Source organism: Ictidomys tridecemlineatus, chromosome 9 (assembly GCF_052094955.1).
Source record: "Ictidomys tridecemlineatus isolate mIctTri1 chromosome 9, mIctTri1.hap1, whole genome shotgun sequence".
Lineage (NCBI taxonomy): Eukaryota > Metazoa > Chordata > Mammalia > Rodentia > Sciuridae > Ictidomys > Ictidomys tridecemlineatus.
The window spans coordinates 76,075,396-76,095,752 of NC_135485.1; the positions used below are offsets into that span (position 1 = coordinate 76,075,396).

General features: G+C 36.7%; 1 protein-coding gene across 1 annotated transcript in view; it reads left to right on the forward strand.

Annotated features, from left to right (window-relative positions):
* LOC144366463 (broad substrate specificity ATP-binding cassette transporter ABCG2-like) overlaps nucleotides 1-20,357 on the forward strand; it is a 129,847-nt gene that overhangs the window by 58,176 nt on the left and 51,314 nt on the right. The window contains exon 5 of the mRNA XM_078020740.1: nucleotides 17,280-17,432. Coding sequence (XP_077876866.1) covers nucleotides 17,280-17,432 — 153 coding nt within the window. The remainder of the gene's footprint in view (nucleotides 1-17,279; nucleotides 17,433-20,357) is intronic.

Genomic DNA, 20,357 nt, shown 5'->3' on the forward strand with positions numbered 1-20,357 from the left:
TGTAGAAACCTGGTCATACCTGGTTCGGCCTTCATTGCAAGTGTCCTGAGACCTGATTCTAACTACAATATAAGTAATAAAAGAATATAATTTTGACCTGTTTTGTCACTATTCAAAAACAATGGGAAATATTAGTTACATTTCCACATGCAGCCCGTTAGTTGACATTCTCTAACAACTGGGTCATTTGCAGGTCGTTGATGTCTCAACAATGCAGGTTTAACTTTCAAAGATAGACTAGGTGAACAGAAATGAGAATAAATATTTATAAATGTACTCCTCATGTTGCTTAAAGTCTTAAATTCTATTATGATGAAATTTGATACAACATCTGAGTCATTTCTAAATAAGAAATTTAGAGGATAGAAGAAGATTGTAGCCTATTTTTCAAAACAGCTGGATTAATCACTAAGTATGCCCATATGCCTGAGTATGGTAGCACCCACCGTGATTTGCTGCAAGAAGCAGAGAAGTTAAACTCCAGCCAGGTTATCACTATATAAAGTCCACCTGCAGGAACAAAAGAAGGGAGTTGACTTATCTGGGGAGGCGAGGCAACATTCAAACTATATTACTGAGCAATTCTAATATCACCATGAATTCAGGATAGACTTAAACCCAGCCTCTGTGTTTCCCACTGATGCTAAAGTTCCCATTCATGACTATATCCAGATTATTAAGCAAGTTTATTTCTACCATCTTGACCTAATGGAGCTGCCTTTGGAGAATCCAAAACTTGAGATGTCCACTTGGGTAAACAGTTTTTTTCAACCAAGATGTCTTAGCTTTCTATAACCATAACCAAAACACCTGATAAGTACACTTAGAGGAGTAAAAGTTTATATTGTTAAAACATGTTGTTATTGTTGAAAGTCTCAGATGTTTAGTTCATAGAAAAGCATGGTGGAGGAAGTTGGTCAGCTCTTGGAAGCCAGAAAGGAGAAGGGGGGAGAAAGAGAGAAAGGAAAGAGAGGAGAAGTGAGGCCAGGGACAATATACAAACCCCAAGGACACATGCACAATGAACTAAGTTTTCCAACCATGTCTCACCAACCTACTCTTATCACCTAGTAACTAATCTATTCCAATTATTATTTCTTCCAAAGAATTAGTCTACTAAGTTATTGCTCTCATAACCTAATGATTATACCTTTGAACATTTCTTCATTAACACATGACCTTTTCCAGAGACACTAAAGAGGCAAACCTTAAAACAAGGACAACACAGAGCTGATTATAGGGCATTAATCCAGAAAAAACATTGAAAGCAGAAGTCCTTCCACTTAGTTTTTCCACACACAAGGCAGGGATTTTGGCTCTCAGAAAGGCCCCTCCATTTAGTAAGGAGTAACTAGCACATAAAAAACAAACAATAAAAACCCCCATACCACCACCACCACAAAACCCCACTAAACTGTTTTAAAAATTAGATGAAAAATAAGATAAAAACTTACATGATTCTCTTGTTTGGGCTCTGTTGGATGAGGCTATGACTTTAAGTATTGTGTCTCTTTATATCTTTATTTTGTCAATGGATTTTAACTTTAGAAACAATGAATTTTTTCTTTATGAAACTTGTATGTTTGCATTAAATCAAGTGTAAAAAATTATACTAGAATACAAGAGGAAAAAATTAATATTCCTGGTATTACTCACAAGAAATATTTCATTATTTCCATTCAAATATTTTCTACATAACAGTTTTTGGTATATATTTTGAATTTATTTATTTACTACTTTATGTGTGTGCAGGGAGCAAATCTAGGCTGTGATCTCTCTATCACTGAACTTCATCCCCAGCACTCTGAATTCTTTTATTTATATAAATTCCAAAATACCTTATACAACATAATATCCTGTTTCTAGTATTTATGTTTTGTCTCAAAATCACATTTCCTTTCTCTTTTTTCATATTTTTATACTTTCTTTGAGTTGCTTTCAGAGAATGCTGATACCACAATATTCATTAAGATCCACCTATGAAAAGTATCCTAATTTTGGTTTAAAATGAAACCTGAATAGATGTATTTCTATATGAGTCTTCCCAGTGTCTTTAAATTGACAGAATGAATCCTAAAATAAATTCATGAAAATGTTTGTGTTCATCAATATACTTGAAGTGCTTTAAGTCTACCATATAGTACCTTTGATATTCTAAAAATTATATACTGTCAATTTTCTTACCTTCCCTTCATGCCTGATTTTCCTGAATAGGACACAATATTAACAATAACTCCTGAGGTCAACAACCTGACACCATGTTCTTTCTTTGTAAACTGCAAATAGAAAATTTTGTCCACATGCAGGTGCTACTTTCTGAGGCCAGAGGCAGGAGGTGAATGCTGGGATGGCAGTACTTGTTCACAGAGCCTGGTAACCAAAGCTTCTCCTGAACCCATGCTATCACTTTCTAGGGTTTCCTGTCTCAAACTAATGCAGAGAAATAGTTATTTCAGCAGTGTGAAAACATTGAAACAATCCACAGGAATACTTTCATTTAAACCCTCCATCCCTTTAGATTCAGTTCCTGATGTATTTGGCCCTGGGACACAACCGTCTAATTTGTCCCAAACTTATTGACCAGAAATCACCTATGTCCTTGGGATGGGTGAAGTGTGAGAGCAAAAGCCTAGGTGTCAGAACTCCTAGTGCTCAGGGACAGTGAGAGCAACAGTGCCAAACCCATCTAGTCACATGAGGTATCCATCAGCCTCGGAAGTACCCACCAGAGTGAATTGCTTCTGTTCCTTTGAAAAAGCACCAGAGGTGGGGATTTTGGTTTGTTTCTGTGTGGTCAGGAACAGTATTCTCCATGAACTGGACTCCACAGCAGGGAAGTGGTCCCTGAGGTTTGGTGCCTTGAAAACAGAGGCTTACCACAGTCTATCAGTTGGTGCCACACCCTTTGCCTTCTGCCCCCGCCCTAGCCCAGGGAACACAACTTCAGGGAGAGGTGGCCGTGGGCATGCTAGCCCAACAGCCTGAGTCTCCTGTACCAAAGTCCAGTCCAGGCTATCTCCTATAGGTCCAGTTTTCTGCCCACAGCCCTGAGAGGGGCTACTAGCACCTTCCCACTAGGTGAGTGTTTCTCCTCTGGGTAGAGGGAGTGGTGGGGTCATCTCCATCCGGGAAGGGATCAGTGGAGGCTGTGGGCACTGTCCTCAACCCCACAGACAGCTTCATCAGAGTGCAGGAGGGAGGGGAAGCACTCAGTCCTCCACTGGGGAGGGAGGGAAAGGAAGGCAGAGGAAAGGAGCCAGGGAGTGAGGGAAAATGCTTGAGGATTTCTACAGCAGTACAGATGCTTGGTGGCCTTGTGGACTAGAAGCTGATGTTTCATGGCCTGTATGGAAGTTCCAGCTGACTCCCTTTGAACTCCATATCTGTGCTTTATATCCACGAGTTTTATGCTATGCCTCTGTGCAGCAATTTGTGCCCTTGGTCATTTGAACTACTATCAAGTGAAAAAGTTTGTGTACCAGGAAAGGTTGGAAGGTATTGAGTGCACATTTTTTTTTTTAGAAAAGAGCACACAGCTTAAATGACATGACTGAGTTTGTACCTTGGCAGTTTGATTTGAAAGTAGGAAATAAAAACAGTCCATACAGAATTTTTTTCAGAAGACGATGTTGCAGTGCAACTGATTCTGGGTCTTGTAGGGAGTCCAGCCTGCACAGGTCAGTTAAGATAAAACTCTTGCCTGTTCTCAAATATGTGAAGATAAGGAGAGTTAATAATGAAAAAGAATAACTTTCCTGAGCATGGGAATTACTGCTGGTGGAGGAAATATTTATTAGCAATAATACTTTAAGAGGATTGGCAAAGCAATTATTTTTCTTATTCCCAGGATAGTTTTCTCATCAATTTGGGTAGTTTGCTATAGAATTCTTGAGGTCTCTTTCAGAATTTTTATGATGTAAAAATTAAACAACTATTTACAACAATTACTAAAAACAATACTGAAAACATTCAAATGATGCAAAAAATTCAGCCAAAAAAAGTAAATTGTAGATAAGTTTTAAAATGTTTGCATATACAAAGTAACATGTATATATATATATATATATATATATATATATATATATATATATATGAATTGTTTACTCATTCCTTTTTTAGAAAAATATACAGATTCATAGCAACAAGTGTGTTTATTGGAGTTATTTGTTCCAGGGCCCTGAAAATTATTCAGGAGTTCACTTAGGGAACACATTACTTTGCATAACATGTATTAAAATACAAACACATGTGTGCAAACCTATTTATGAACTTAATATCATTAGGCACCCATGAAGCATTTGAAGTGAGCATGTGAAAGATAAAGTAAACTACCACCTAGAGTAGAACATTGCCTGAGGAAGCACATTGCAATAGATACAGGTGAACTGAAAGGCCCTCTGTACATAAAAATGTATATCCTGAAGGCCATTAGAGAGAGAGAATGATCAGTCATTCCCTCTGAAGCTGGTTCATGAGAGAAGCTTTTCCTTGTGTTTACTTTATATTATTTTAAAACTTTTTTTTCCCATTTTTGTTGCATTTTATGTGTACTTAATGACAGGATGTTACTTCATTTTCATGCTTCTATATCCATTCTACTGTATATTCATTCTTCTATATATGGATAACCTGCTTTCCAAGCACCACTTTTTAACATGCTCCCATGCATGTTTCTTGCATCTTTGTCTAAAAGGATTATTTGAGTATTTCTGAATGGTTTTGTTTATGAGTCTTCTATTCTGTATTATTGGTCTGTGTGTCTGTTTTCATGGCAGTTATTTTTGAGCAATATGTTGTGTGTGTGTGTGTGTGTGTGTGTGTGTGTGTGTGTCACCTAGCCATGCAGAAGAGACAGAGGAATGGCAATGGAGAGCACCCTCAGTGCGATCCATATGTATGCACTAGTGTATGTTCTAAGGGCACTTCCTAAGGAAGATTTTTGTAGTTGTAACTGTCCTTACTCTTAAGTGTTATAGGACTAACTTGAATGATAAGACCCTGTGGTCCCACATGCTACTGTTGATGGCTAAATCTTATTTGAGAATAAGATGCAAAAAATTCAACCCATCATTTTTAGAGGGATAGATGGGCTTCATGTTCTTTAAATAGTCTATAAATGGGTTTGTCATTAGTTTAAAAAATATATGTATATATTTTCAATTGACCCACACTAATTTAACATAGGTAAGTGTTTGGTGTGACATTTTCTTACACATCTACAATGTGCAACTATAAGATGAGGGTAATTGGTTTATCTGTTTCTTCAAACAGTATGCTGACAGTTTTTGATATGAGTTTGGTAGCAGTTAATGACAGGATCAAGGAGGGAGGAAGATTTATATTATGTTAAAAATGAGCCATATACTCTGGGGTAGGAAGCTAGAATTGAAAGGTTTTAATGAAAATTAAAGAGCCCAAATGGTCTCCCTACCTGTGTCTATAGGCTCTCTAGACCTACGAGATTCTCATCTGTTCTTTAAATAATCAATGCTGAGTTCACTTCAGAATGTGAACCAAAAATTGATAGCTAGATGATTTTGTTCTCATATTTTTTTTCTTTTTCAATAATGTTTTGTACAATTTTATTATTATACTGTATATCTCTCCTACTTAATGTATACTTCTGTGGTTACTAATATATATTGATATTAATATTAATATATATTCAAAGTCACTGATGCATCATAATCCTACAAAACAAAACCCATACAGATAAGTACTCCTTCTCTCCACTTACTAGGAGGCTGAGAAGAGTAGATCCCTGATTTTGAGTTACCCAGTAAATTTATTTATAGAGAGAAAATATTCAGTGAATCATATTTAAAGTTAGTAGTGTAGCAGTCATTTAAGCCAGGAATGGGTGTGATAAATACAGAGAAAAATCGCTATGCTACCTTCTGCTTCCATCTATGGTTAAGTTTGTATTAACAAGAAGGAAATGAAATTTCTACTTCATCAGGGAACCTGTTGAACCAATTTTCCTATACTTTATGGATCTCTACCTCAATTTCTTGAATTTGTGACTGGAGAAGACCTTGCTACTATTTAGAGCAGGGTCTGGCTGGAATTTAGTTCTTAGACTCAGTTAGCATTAGGTAATCCAATTCAATCCATGTAGAAGGTAAAATAGATGTTTCTAGAAGGTAACAAGTCTTGTAATCTCCCACTAAAGACACTGGATAGAAATTTTTCAAAGAAAGAGGAAGCACTGAATGAGAGGAGCCAAAGAAGGTCTAAAGAGTGTGCCAGTAGGATGGGATTGGCTTGTTGCAGAAAGAAGACAAAAGGTGAGGACTTCCCAGGGCATCTGCCAGTGATGTCTTCCTAACTGCCTCAGATATCTTCTCCCCTGAGTCTTGTTACCTACTCCTCTTATTTGAATTCAAAGGGGTTTCTTTTTAAATTTACATGAGATTTTCCCTAGTTTCCAAGGGCCATTACATCAATCTTTGTTATGTATTGTATTCTTTTTTTAAATTTCTTTTTTTGTGGTGGTGATAGGAATTGAACCCAGGGCCTCATGCATGAGAGGCAAGAACTCTACCACTGAGCCACATTCCTACCCCTTTTTTTAAGTCCCCAAATTGATCATGGGCTGGGATGGTTTGGAAAAATTAAGTTCATAAGAAACCCTTACAAATCCTCTGTTCAGTTGTGTTCTTGCTGGGTAAATGAGGTTCTCCTCCTCTTGAAGTTTTGTGCTTTCCCATCCGCACTTGCATTTTCTACTGGGCCAGGAGAGAGTTCTTCAGTTGATGTGTTCTTGGTATGTTGTGTGTGATAAACCCAGTGCTCTTTCTGTTCTTGGAGTTCTTGAGTGGTATTGTACTGTGGCAGCACATACAGAGATAAAGAAGTCTTCTAAGATCCTATGACAGAGGAGGGCTTCACAACTGTGTCCCCTGGCTCTTGGATTGTTACAGTAGCCTCTCATATGATTTCCTTGCTCCATCCCTACCTCTGATAAAAGTCAGAGTGGTAAAAATAGTTAAAATCATGCCATTCCTTTACCCAGGACTTCCTGGTACCTCTCATTCTCATTTCTAGAACAAGTCAAATTACTTATGAGCTCTGCTTCATTTGTCCTTCTTCTGACCTTAACTCCTATCTTCTTGCCTTCCATCACATACCAGGCCCTCTGGCCTCTTTGCTGGTTTTGTACAGTAGTGCTCAGCTCAGCACTGCTCCTCCAGATGGCCTCCCTCAGTGACAGCTCAACAGTCTCATTGGAGTGCACTTTCCTGAACACTTGTTCTAAGTGAGTCCCCTTTGTAGCTGGTTATAGTGATTTGTATCATCACATCTAATTGGAGTTTTTTTTTTAATTTACTTTTTTAAGGTCTGGTTATTTGGTGATAACCTATGTTTTCCTGAACATATTAATAAATCTCAGTGTTTGATAACTCCACTGTGTTTCACCTGTGGGTCTTCCTTTATATTCTGATTTGGAACTTTAGCTCCTATATTCTGGCATGCCTGGGAATTTTAAATTAAAAGTTTGTGCAATGATCTTTTTGGTGATTGTTACCAGGGAGTAAATCCAGGATTCTTACCTATTGAGCCACATTTACACTCTATTTATTTATTTATTTTGAGACAGCATCTCACTATATTGCCTAGGGCCTCACTAATTTGCTGAGGTTGTCTTAAACTTGTGATTTTCTGCCTCAGCCACCTGAATCCCATAATTATAAGTGTGTGCCACCACACTTGGCTGATATCTTCTTTGAAAGTGGATTTAATTTTCTACTAGCAATGTCTGAGCAGATAGCCCTGATTAAGCAGAGAATGGTCTATTTTGGGTTTTCCCTTATTCCCAGGCAATAATGCTTCTGAGATCTCTAAAGTTGGGTTCTCTCATCACCTTTGCAGGCCCAGCTGTCCAATTTTTGTCTCCATGGCTTAAAGACTGCTGAGATATTTTCTCAGGTGTATTAAGGGCTTCTGAAAGATGCCTCTAGTAGCCTTTTCCTGCCTGATCTCAATGTTGCCCTTTGTGTATAAAGTTTGCATTTTCAAATACCTGGAGAGGAAAAGGCATGAGGTGCTGGGATTGCTCAGTGCTCTTCCTACTTTCTGGGATTTGGGTTTCTCCACGCTTGTGGCTTTGTTGCTCTCATCAGAGGCTTTTCACATGCTCCTTCTCATGTTCTGTCTGCTTCGATGGTTGTTCTCAGGAGGATGGAGTAGCTGTCCTCCATAGGCCAAGAGAAAGTTCTCCATGGATGATTTTGGATTTCACAAGTGAAAACTCTAATTATTGCAGTTAGTATTTCAAACCTATTTAACAATCTCAGTTCAGCACCAAGTCTTATTCTGAATTGATGTAAGGAGCCTTTTGTAACTCTCTAATGAAACGTTTTATACTTCACATTAACTTAATATTCAGTTTTTCTTTAAGACCTTGAGCTGTTTAACTATTGGTTTGATTTACTTAATCATTTTCATATGTTTGCCCATTAAATAAATAATAATGTCAGTACAAAACAATGTTGGAGTTTACCCTTTTAGGTAATTGAAGGTACCCAACAACCAGAGATGTACAAGTTGAAACTATAAATTCAGAAAAATCTTTCCAGCTCCTGACTGCTATACTAAGCTCCTTTTGTAGCCCAAATATTATAAACTCCAATATTAAAAAAATACAGGAGCTGCATGAAGATCATATAGGCTATTCCTGAACTGAAGTTGTATCATAGTGTGAATTTCAAGTCAGACAAGATATAACTATCATCTACCTTTTACTTCCTTTCTGGGTTTTGCATAATTTTCATAATTTTTACTTTTTAGGACCCCTGAATTTGGGAATGTGATATCTAACTGCAATGCCAGTATTCTAATTTGTATCTGCCTCTGATTATAGGTTCTAATGTTGTTCTTATCACAATCATGTGGGATGTTCTTTGGGAAAGAACCTACTCACTGCAGCACAGTTTAGGTTCTTATCTGGTGTTTAAAATCTTATTTACCTGAACTATCAACTTACTATTGGTTTTCCCTCTACAGAAAAACAGAACTCTGCAGATGTCTGCCAATAAAGACTCGTGTTCAATAGACTTACTCCCAATAAACTCTGATGGTTTCCTTGGGACCACCTCCAGTTACCAGAAAGGGCCTGTGTTATGTTTCTACAACATCTGTTATCATGTAAAAGAGAAGAGAGGCTTCCTGTTTAAACAGAAAATAACTGAGAAAAGGATACTATCAGATATCAAGTATGTGCATGACCTTTTTTAAAAATTAAATTATTTATTTATTCTAATTTGTTATCCATGATGGCAGAATGTGATTCATTTCACATTGTACATATAGAGCACAATTTTTCAAGTCACTGATTGCACACAAACTATTTTCACATCATTTGTGTCTTCATATATGTACTTAGGGTAATGATGTCTAATTCATTTCACCATCTTTCTTATCCCCTTTCCCCCTCCCTTACCCTTCCTCCCCTTTACCCTATTTAAAGTTCCTCCATTCCTCCCATGCTCTCAGCCATTGCCATTGTGAGTCAGCATCCTCATATCAAAGAAAGCATTTGGCCTTTGGTTTTTAGGAATTGACTTGCCTCATTTAGCAATATATTCTCGAATTCCATCCACTTACCTGCAAATGCCATGATTTTATTCTCTTTTAATGCTGAGTAATATTACATTGTGTATATATACCAAAGTTTTCCTATACACTCATCTACTGAAGGGCATTTGGGTTGGTTCCACAATGTAGCTATTGTGAATTGTGCTGCTATAAACATTGGTATGGCTGTGTTCCTGTAAGATGCTATTTTTAAGTCATTTGGGTATAAACTGAGGAGTGGGATAGCTGGGTCAAATATTGGTTCCATTCCAAGTTTTCCAAGAAATCTCCATACTGCTTTCCAGAGTGGTTGCACCAATTTGCAGTCACACCAGCAATGTATGAGTGTGCCTTTTTTTCAACACATCCTAGTCAACACTTATTGTTGTTTGTATTCTTGATAGATGCCATTCTGACTAGAGTGAGATAAAATCTTAAGACTAGTTTTGATTTGCATTTCTCTAATTGCTAGAGATTTTGAATATTTTTTCATATGTGTGTTGATTGGTTGTATATCCACTTCTGAGAAGAGGGTCTTTGGCCCATTTATTGATTGGGTTATTTGTTTTTTTTGCTGTTAAGATTTTGAGTGCTTTATATATCCTAGAGATTAGTGCTCTATCCCATGTGCTTGTGGTAAAGATTTGCTCCCCAGATGTAATCTCTCTATGCACCTCACTGTTTCTTTTCTAGAGAAGAACCTTTTAAGTTTGAATACATTCCATTTATTGATTTTTTATTTTGTTTCTTGCACTATATGAGTCTTACTAAGGACGTTGGGGCCTAATCTGACATGATGGAGATTTGGGCCTACTTTTTCTTCCATTAGGTGCAGGGTCTCTGGTTTAATTACTAGGTCCTTGGTCCACATTGAGTTAGTTGAGTTTTGTGCATGGTAAGAGATAGAAGTTTAGTTTCATTTTGTTACATGTGGATTTCCAGTTTTCCCAGCAGTATTTTTTAAAGAGGTGATGTTTTCTCTAGTGTATGTTTTTGGAAACTTTGTCTAATATAAGATAACTGTAGTTATGTGGGTTAGACTCTGTGTCCTCTATTCTGTAACATTGGCCTACAGATCTATTTTGGTGTCAATACCATGCTGTTTTTGTTTCTATTGCTCTGTAGTAGTTTGAGGTCTGGAAGAGAAATACCTCCAGCCTCACTTGTCTTGTGCATGACCTTTTAAAGAATACTTTATTGACCTAAAATGAACTTCCAGCTTTTATGTATTACCAATAAACTCTATGAATATTTCTGTTCAAATCTTTAGATATATTAACAAATGCTTTCATTTCTTTTGTCTAAAGCAGGAGTGAGATGGTCTCTTAAGTGTATATATTTAACTTTGAAAGGAACTGAACTAACAATCCATTTGTAAAAGTGATTGTGCCATGTTTATCAATCTTTGAGAAACTGACAAATTAATGTGCCATTTAGTTTTTCATATGTCAACCACATGTTTTAATTGAAATAGGCCAATATTTTTATTTCACTACTCAAATGAGCTTTCTGAAACAGATTGGTTTTAGGTACTTCTGCACTTTATGTCCTTTATATTCTACAACAAGGAGGTTGAAATGAGAACATATTGTGAAAGTACTTTTCTTTTTAAATAGACCTGTTTTAAATGAATGGTTTATTATTTTTCACATTCTATAACAGTTTACTTATTACTATAATGAAGACAGATGGAACATATACAAATATAAGATCTCTAGGCTCACTGATGTTATGTAGTTTATAGAGTACCTAATAATTTTAATTTTATTTTTATTCTTTTTATCCAGAAACATAAGCAGAATTCAAAGTGTGATGTTGAAGTGAGATCTAGAGCAGAAAGGACATGAGTGTTATCATAGAACCTATTACTATAAGGTACCTCTATGAGTTCACAGATGCTGGCCTTAGGATTGTCAGCATTTTTCTGATATTTGTGAGCCTCTGCTTCCCTTCTATGGAGTCATGATGTAATTTGGCTTTGCTCAGATACCATTGCCTATAAATTCTGTTTCTGTAAGAAGGGAAATAATCATCCCTAGTCAAATAAGCACCTTCAACTGGATTTTCAAGGCTGAAGAGTGGCTATAAAATATTTTTTGACTTAGTGTGGCTGCAGATCTATATGGAAGTAGATGTTTGTTCCATTTTCTTGATATTTTTATATGATTTTACACTTTCAGTTAATGCCAGCCAACTCCCTTTAGAAATCAAAGAATTGACAAAATAGCATAGAAATTTTTAAATCATCAAAGGTAAAGAAATAGCAAGATATTAAGGGCTTAATGGGCTGAGGCAAGGTCTGCTGTGCAGGACTGGAACTCTGTCCATGCAGGAATACCTGCTCTCTTGCCTACTTTTTATCTTTCTCTTGTGTTGTTTAATTAATCCTGACTAGAATAGGGAGAGAAATAGTGGATGTAAGGCTTTGATCTTTTGCTATATGATTAGATAGATTGACTACTGAAAAGCTGACAAGCATTTTGTGAAACACAGTAATTATGAAATAATTTTCCCTACAATTTTTTTTTATGAACAAGGTAGAAGGTACCATGCTTTGAGTATGTGCAAGTTAAACAACTATAAAGCACACACTGTATGAGTGTTCATTTACCTCACTTATCTCTTCTAGCTAGTTAATTATGCACTCAATAAACTAAGGTAGATATTCTCTTATTCAACCAAATAGGGATCCTAGTAGGTGTCTGGTGTTGTTGAAGATGCTAGTTACAGAAATGCCCTCTATTCATAGAAACCTTTTAGTCTGATGGAAGAATTATGAAACTAGAGCAGTTTTCCTGCATTTTTCTGCTGTGATTGATTGAAGTATTCAAAGACAATACAGAACCTCCTCATCCTCCATTGGAGGGCATATGGAGATACAGAAAGTAAAACTTTGTGTGTGTGTGTGTGTGTGTGTGTGTGTGTGTGTCTGTGTCTGTGTATGTATGTATGTAGAGAGAGAGAGAAAGAGACAGAGTGAGAGAGAGACAGAGAGGTTGACCATTTCCCAGAATGGCATTTAACTTCTTTGACTATAAACAAAACAAGACCAAAGGGTGTACCATAATCTCATAATGTGTAGTAGATCCAACAGGAATCCTTCAGGTCTTTTCATGTTGTACAGTCAGTATTTGGGATTCAGTGTGCCATGTCTAATGGGGGAAGGTGTCAAGAGCAGTAAATGAATTATGGACTTTGAACTGTGCAGATTCAGAGATGATGCCCCTCCTGGAAACTCTAGGGGCCTAAGTTGCCAATTTGAGACCACAGAATTTCTTTAGTGATAACCTGTTAAAAGGGAAATTTCATACTACCCATGGATTTATCAGTTCATCACCTTGGTTCAAATACCAGCTGCCTGGGGGAAGAGAATTAGGGGTGTAAGCTGATAGTTCTAATTGGGCTGTTTATATTCAAATTTTCAGTTTTGCTTTTCATTTTTAAAAATATTTATTCTTAAGTTTTAGATTGACACAGTATCCTTATTTTACATTTATGTGGTGCTGAGGCTCAAACCCAGTGCCTTGTGCATGCTAGGTGAGCACTCTACCACTGAGCCACAACCCTAGCCCCAGTTTTGCTTTTCTTGAAGAAATTTTCTCACAATTGTTTCTTTTGCTGTTTAAACCTATATAATGAATTTGCTGAGCCTGCTCATGGTCACTATTAATCTGTCAATGTACAGTGATCTACCAGGCCCCAGTTTTTTCTCTATTTGTGTGTCTGTTTGTCTTTTATCCATACCCTCACTGCCCAGTATAGAAACTTGAATTAATAGTAGTGCAGGGTACAGCAGAAAGGCAGGAGGGACACGAGGTTACAGAAAGAAACAGTCTTCTTGGCAAGGTTTTACAGTTTTAAGAGGGAGGCATATGTTGTAAAGTAGAAAATAAGAGGGAAATGGCTTGTGAGGGATGAGAGAAAGGTGGAGGTGAAGATGGGGAGAACAGGAAAGGTGAAGGACTTAACTGAATTTTTGACATGAGTGTAGCTCCAGACTCTATTGAAACAAATTAGCATGGTTCTGTCTACTCATGGTGTTTGGGAAATAGAAAATAATTGATCACCTGTAGGTGCTCATTCCCTTGAATACAGTGTGAACTCAAGTTTATCTACTAGATTTGCTCTCACCTCTATCCCATGTCCTAAAAAAGTATCTTGTACATACATAGTAGACAGGACATAATTGTGTTGCCTGAATGGATGTGGAACTAGTCAGTGCCCTACATAGTAACTGTAGTATTTGGGTTTCTATGCTTCTGGTATTTTCTGTAACACTGGGATTTACTGTCAAAGAAAGCCAAATGAAGGGACTTTTGAAATGCTTTGCCTTACTATATTCACATTTGTTTTTCTGGTTGAATCGTTCAGGATGGCTTGCTCTATTTTTTTTTTTTTTTTGACTACATATCTTGAAAACATGGGAAATTTTCTAGGCAATGAAAACTTAGGAAATAAAAAGGATTTTACTGATAATTTCTGAAGCAGTTTCCAGGTAGATATTAATAAGGGAGATGCATTAAGAACTGTAGACAAATGCACTTTGAGAGTTTGCCCAAGCATTGTGAACTTGGGTTATTGCTAATAATTGAACCCAAGACTTCATGCATGCTAGATACCCCCACTTGCACTGACCTGCACCCCCAGACATACCCAGTCATTTGTGTGTGTTTACATTGGGGGAGGAAGGATAACAAATGAATTAAGAATTTTCTGAATCCCAGTTTACCACAATCTCAATAGTCCAGTGATTCAGAGTTTCCACAGTTAATAAACAAAGTGAATGGTACATATCACTTCAGCCTCTGGCAGCCCTGGTTTCATTTGTTAAAGATCAGATGCTACAGGCTAAGAAAGATGAGATCATTCTAGATGTGAGTGCTGTGGGGCAGTTGCGCTGGTACCTTCATATTTCATGACACCTATGCAATCATAGGATCAACCTCCCTGGGTATCAGTATGTGAGGGCACATAGCTGTTGGCTTTGATCCTGTGCTTGGAATAGATACTGATTCCACTGTAGAACACATCTTGATGTGTCTAGCAATTCAAAAGAGAGACTGGCATACACACTAGAGTTCTGAATGCCTGAAGCCAGACTGCTTTGTGCACTCCTGTGCTCCTGCAGTAGCCCTACCCTTAGTTCTCTTCCTCCACCTAATTCTTCCTAGTAGATTCACCTCTTATGTTTAGGATAATAATCAGCCTAAAATTGACTTCTTGGGTCTTAGTACAGTCAACACTGCCATAATCATCCTCTTCTACTCTGATTGTTTACTACCCTCAGGAATACACTTAATTTGATTGGAGCATACTTATATCCATTTTCTGACTGTGCATCTCACAAGGATGTCCATACTACAGGATGTCACCCAATACTAAACAGAACATTTTCAGTCAATTAATCAGATACTTAACAAAGCAGTGAGTCATCTACCCTGATTTTTTTTTTTAATTGGTAAGATTTTTTTCTTGAATGTGAAGAACACGCAATTTTTTTTATACTCTGGAGTACTTTGCTCCACTCTTTGATTTCTACTGAAGATATATTAATTTTCGTTCTAACTAGAGTTCAAAAGTGAGAACATTACTGCCGATCAATCTCCAAATCAGTGTTCATTAATGGTGTCTAACTTGACTGAGAAGCAGGTGAGGGGATTTGAAGAGGCTGATCATTCAACATGATTTAGAAACTGTTTTAAAAGGAGTAGGAGTAATGCAGATCATTCATAAAAAATGGCTACTTATTTTGTGGTCTGAACATGAAATATGTCATTTCCCCCAAAGAGATTAGGGGTTTCAAGATATTTGCAGGATCTTAGACATTTTTATAGGTCCTGACTAGACTTCTATTAATCAATGATATTTTACATTAATATTTGGTGCTTGTTATTTATCTGTGATTTCATCAACCTTTCCTAAATGCATTCAGTGTAGACCCTAAACCTATGGAACTCTTTATAAAGTAAAATACTAAATCAGTATATTTTTGTGTTTACAGTGGGATCATGAACCCTGGCCTTAATGCCATCGTGGGACCCTCAGTTTCAGGCAATACTTTGTGAGTACAAAAGAAGGTGTAAGTAAGCCTTTTTGGCTGCATTTTAGTATGCTTTTTAAAAAATCACATGCATTTGTTGTGCATGGTGATGCACTCCTGTAATCCCAGAAGCTTGGAAGTATGAGGCAGGAGGATCATGTGTGCAAACCATCCTCAGCAAAAGTGAGGTGCTAACCAACTCAGTGAGTTGCTGTATCTAAATTAAATACAAAAGCTGACTGCAAATGTGACCCAGTGGTCAAGTACTACTGAATTCAATCCCTGGTACCTGGCCCCCACCCCACAAAAAAAAATCACGTGAATTTGCTGTGCATTTCCTGTCTGATGCTAGGTACTATGGATAAAATCAATTTAGACTAGCATATGGTTTTAATCCAAGGACCAGGAAGTCTTATTAAATTCAGCTTTAACAACATGGCATGATGAAGTGATCACAATATAGCAGTCCTTCATATTATGAACTAATGTGGAAAGAAGATAAGGGAATAATGTTAAACGTGAACAGAAGGAACTGAAGTTCTCAGGGAGATCATGCATCAGACATAAAGGAGACTGTTGCTTTGGTTGGGACCATGAAGGTGAAGGTTACTGGAAGTCTATACTGGATAAGCCAATAATATTTTGCTTTAATGATTTTGGAATGTCTTGTAGCACATGAAGAGAAGAACGCTAAGAATTTCTGTGTGTGCATGCACATACACAAACACACACATAGGTTAAACCATAGAATTTTTGACTAATTCAATTTTTAACTTAAACAGAATCTGGATTCTGAGTAGGTGTGAGATGTGGCCTTTGTAGGAAGGAAAAATCTCTGAACATGTGTGTCTTTTTATAGGTTGTTAGATATATTGGCTGCAAGGAAGGATCCAAGTGGTATATCTGGAGATGTTTGGGTACATGAAGTACCTGAGGATTCCAATATACCACATACTACAGGGTATGTGGTACAGGTAAGTATTGGTGATTTTGCCTTTTAAGTTTCCCCTGTTTCTGTATGTGCAAGAGACTGGGCTTATAGTTTTGCATGCTTCCAATTAAAGATGCTCAGTACCAACTTTATTTATACCACCTTTACATAATCTCCTTTAAGATTGAGGTAGGAGTCAAAAGGAGAGGCAGAAAGAACCTAGAATATAGACCTTTAGGCAGTGGTATCAATTCTAGTTTTTATATCATTTCCAAAACCATCTACAGTTGTCTTTTTGGCTCTTTATTCACCTCTCTTCTTCTCCTAAAGGATGACTTTCCAAACGCCTCATAGAAAGCATTTTGTAAATGTCTAGAAATTATCATAATTATGTGTGCTCCATCTGAGTATGCGAATAGCTTCCCTCGGGCTCTATAACTGTCTGTGTAGAATTTCTGAAATCCTTATAGTTGAAACTTTACAATAACTAGAACTTTACTTTGGGTTTATTTTACTTATTTATTTTTTTAGTTGTTGATGAATCTTTATTTTATTTATTTATATGTGGTACTGAGAGTCGAACCCCATGTCTCACACATGCTAGGCGAGCACTCTACACTGAGCCACAACCACAGCCCTGGTTTTATTAGTTTCATATTTTAAGTTACACACACAGAAGTGATGGTCTTAGAAAACCTCAGTGTTTCTCAATAAAATCACATTTGCCTTCAGGATGATGTTGTGATGCACACACTGTCGGTGAGAGAAAACTTATGGTTCTCAGCAGCTCTTCGGCTTCCAACAACTATGACAAAACAGGAAAAGAAGGAGAGGATCAACAACATCATTAAAGAGTTAGGTCTGGAGGAAGTGGCAGATTCCAAGGTAATGTGTAAAATCTGAAAGAGTCATAACCAGGAAAGAGGAGCTCAGAAGTTTCCTAATGTGTATGGTGTCAAAACTGGCTGCTTTCTGTAGTGATGAGAAAGGTAACTAGTTACATAGTATGAAGAGGAAAATATGTGGGGAACAATCTTACCTGTAATCTAGTCCTGAAGAAGGAGTAGGTCTATGTGGAGAGAGCCCCTCACATGGCCTTTTCCATGGTCCTCCCACCCCCATTGTTCAAGACACAGGTTGTTTGATGTCTTTGCACTGATTTTTCTTGTTCTTCTTTTTCCTCTTTTAGCTGCTCTTCTCCAACTCTTCCTCCAGGAAATATTGTTACATGTTTTTTGAGGTATACTTCTGGATTTCATGAATGAAAAGAATCCAAGTATTTTTTTTAATTGTTTTTTTTTTTAGTTATATGTAACACTGGATTCATTTTGACATAATTAGAAAAGCAGAGAATATAATTTGTTCTGGTTCATTCCCAGGTACTTCCCTTTTCTTCCCCTCAATCCTTCCTCTGTTCCTATTCCTCTACTCTACTGATCTGTCTATTTACTTACAGTATTTTTAACATTATTTCTTGTGTGTGTGTGTGTGTATTCATATATGTACATAAAAAATGTTTGGTCAGATTTATTCCATTGCCTTTCCTTATCTAATTTTCCCTCCCTTCACTTCATTCCACTTTGTGGACTCCACTGAATTTTTCTATATTTTTATCCCCTCACCCTTTATTCTGAATTAGCTTCCACATATTAGAGAAAATAATCAATCCTTGTCTTTTTGGGGGTTGGCTTGTTTCACTTAGTACGATATTCTCCAGCTCCATCCATTTACTGGCAAATGCCACAAAGTTGTTCTCTTTATAGCTGAGAAATACTCAGATATATATATATATATACTATTTTTTCCTTACCCATTAATTGGACTTATAGTTTCATTCCATAACTTGGCTATTGTGAATCATACTGCTATAAACATTGCTGTGCATCCCAGTAATATGCAGATTTTAATTTTTTATATATAACAAAGAGTGAGATATCTGGTATATGGTGTTTCTCCATACTCTAGAGTGGTTGAACTAATTCGGAATTCCACCAACAATGTATGAGCACACCTTTTTCCCCATATCATTGCCAACATTTATTGTTATGTTTATTCTTAATAATCATCTTTCTGACTAGAATGAGATGAAATCTCCATGTACTTTTAATATGCATTTCCCTAATTGCTACAGATATTGAACATTTTTTCATGTATTATTTCTTTTGAGAAGTGCCTATTTAATTCTTTGCCCATTTAATGGTTGGTTCATTTGTTTATTTGGTGTTTTTGGGGGGTTATTTGTATTTTCTGGAAATTAATGCCCTATCTGAGAAGTAGGTAAGAAATGTTTTCTCCCTTTCTGAGGCTCTCTCTTCAAATTCTTAGTTCTTGGCTGTGCAGAAAGTTTTAAATCTGATGCCATCCCACTTATTGATGTTGAGTTTATTTCTTGTGCTCTAGGAGTCTTAATAAGAAAGAGGTTTTCTGTGCCATATGTTGGAGTGTTGGGCCAACATTTTGTTCTTAAGACTCAAGTGAAGGGTTTCTAATCTAACATCTAGGTCTTTGATACACTTTGAATTGAATTGAGATCTGTGCAGGGCAAGAGGTAGGATCTAAATTTAATTCTACTCCTTATGGACTTCCAGTCTTCTTGGTGCCACTTGTTGAAAAGATTGTATTTTTTCCAATATATGTTTATGGCATCTTTTTCTAGTATGGGATAACTTTATTTCTGTGGCTTTGTCTGTGTCTCTCCTATTCTGTTGGTCTTCATATCTGTTTTTGTTGGAAGCCATGTATAAATTATGATAAACTTTGTGTTTGTTTTAGCCAGCATAAGGTAGGGAAGCTGCTTTTCTGGGAACTCCTGGGTGAAATTCCTTGGTTCCAGAAAGCCCAGATTATGCTGGTGCCCTAACTTAGCTCACAGCCATAGGATCAAACACAGCCCTCAGAAGGTGGGCGTAACCACCTAAGCACTAAACTACCTATTTTTCCACTCACATTTATCTTGTTTTTCCTGATGAAATTATTTACTATGCCCTTTGGTCTTTACCGCTATACATAAAGTAAGCACAGGTTTTTCTCTTTATTAGTATAAGACCCCATCAGGTGTGTTCCACCCATCACCCATCTTACCTCTTTTTTTTTAATTTCTTTAATATTACTTTCCTAGCTTTTATTTCCAGTTGGTCCACACTTCTCATAGTTACCCACTCCCTCCCCATGCAGGTTGTGAGTGAGATGTTTTGGTGCATGTTACATGATGTCTTTGTTACTATAGCTCTGAAGAATTATTTAATGTCCAATATTGTGATACCTTTTGCTTTGCTTTTCTCTCTCAGGATTTCATGGCCTATTCTGGGTCTCTTATTTTTCCAAATGAATTTTATAACTGTCTTTTATAATTCTTTGAGGAGTGTCAGTGAAATTTTGATGAGAATTGAAGTGAATCTGTACAGTGCTTTTGGTAGAATGGCTATTTTGACAATATTAGTTTTGATTACCCAAGAACATGGAAGGTCTTTCCATTTTCTTTTTTCGACATATCATACTTTTGAATCAAATGGGGTATAACTTTTCATTTTTCTGAGATCTTCTTCAATTTCTTTCTTTAGTGTTCTGTAGTTTTCATTGTACAGGTTCTTTTGTCTCTTTTTTTCAGATTGATTTTTGAAGCTATTGTGAATGGGTTGTTTTCCTAATTGCTTTTTTAGCCAATTTATCATTGGATTATAGGAATATGGTTAATTCATGGATGCTGATTTTTATCCTGTTATTTTGCTGAATTCACATATGAACTCTTGAAGTCTTCTGCTAGAGTTATTTGGGTCATCTAAATATAGGATTATGACATCATTAAACAGA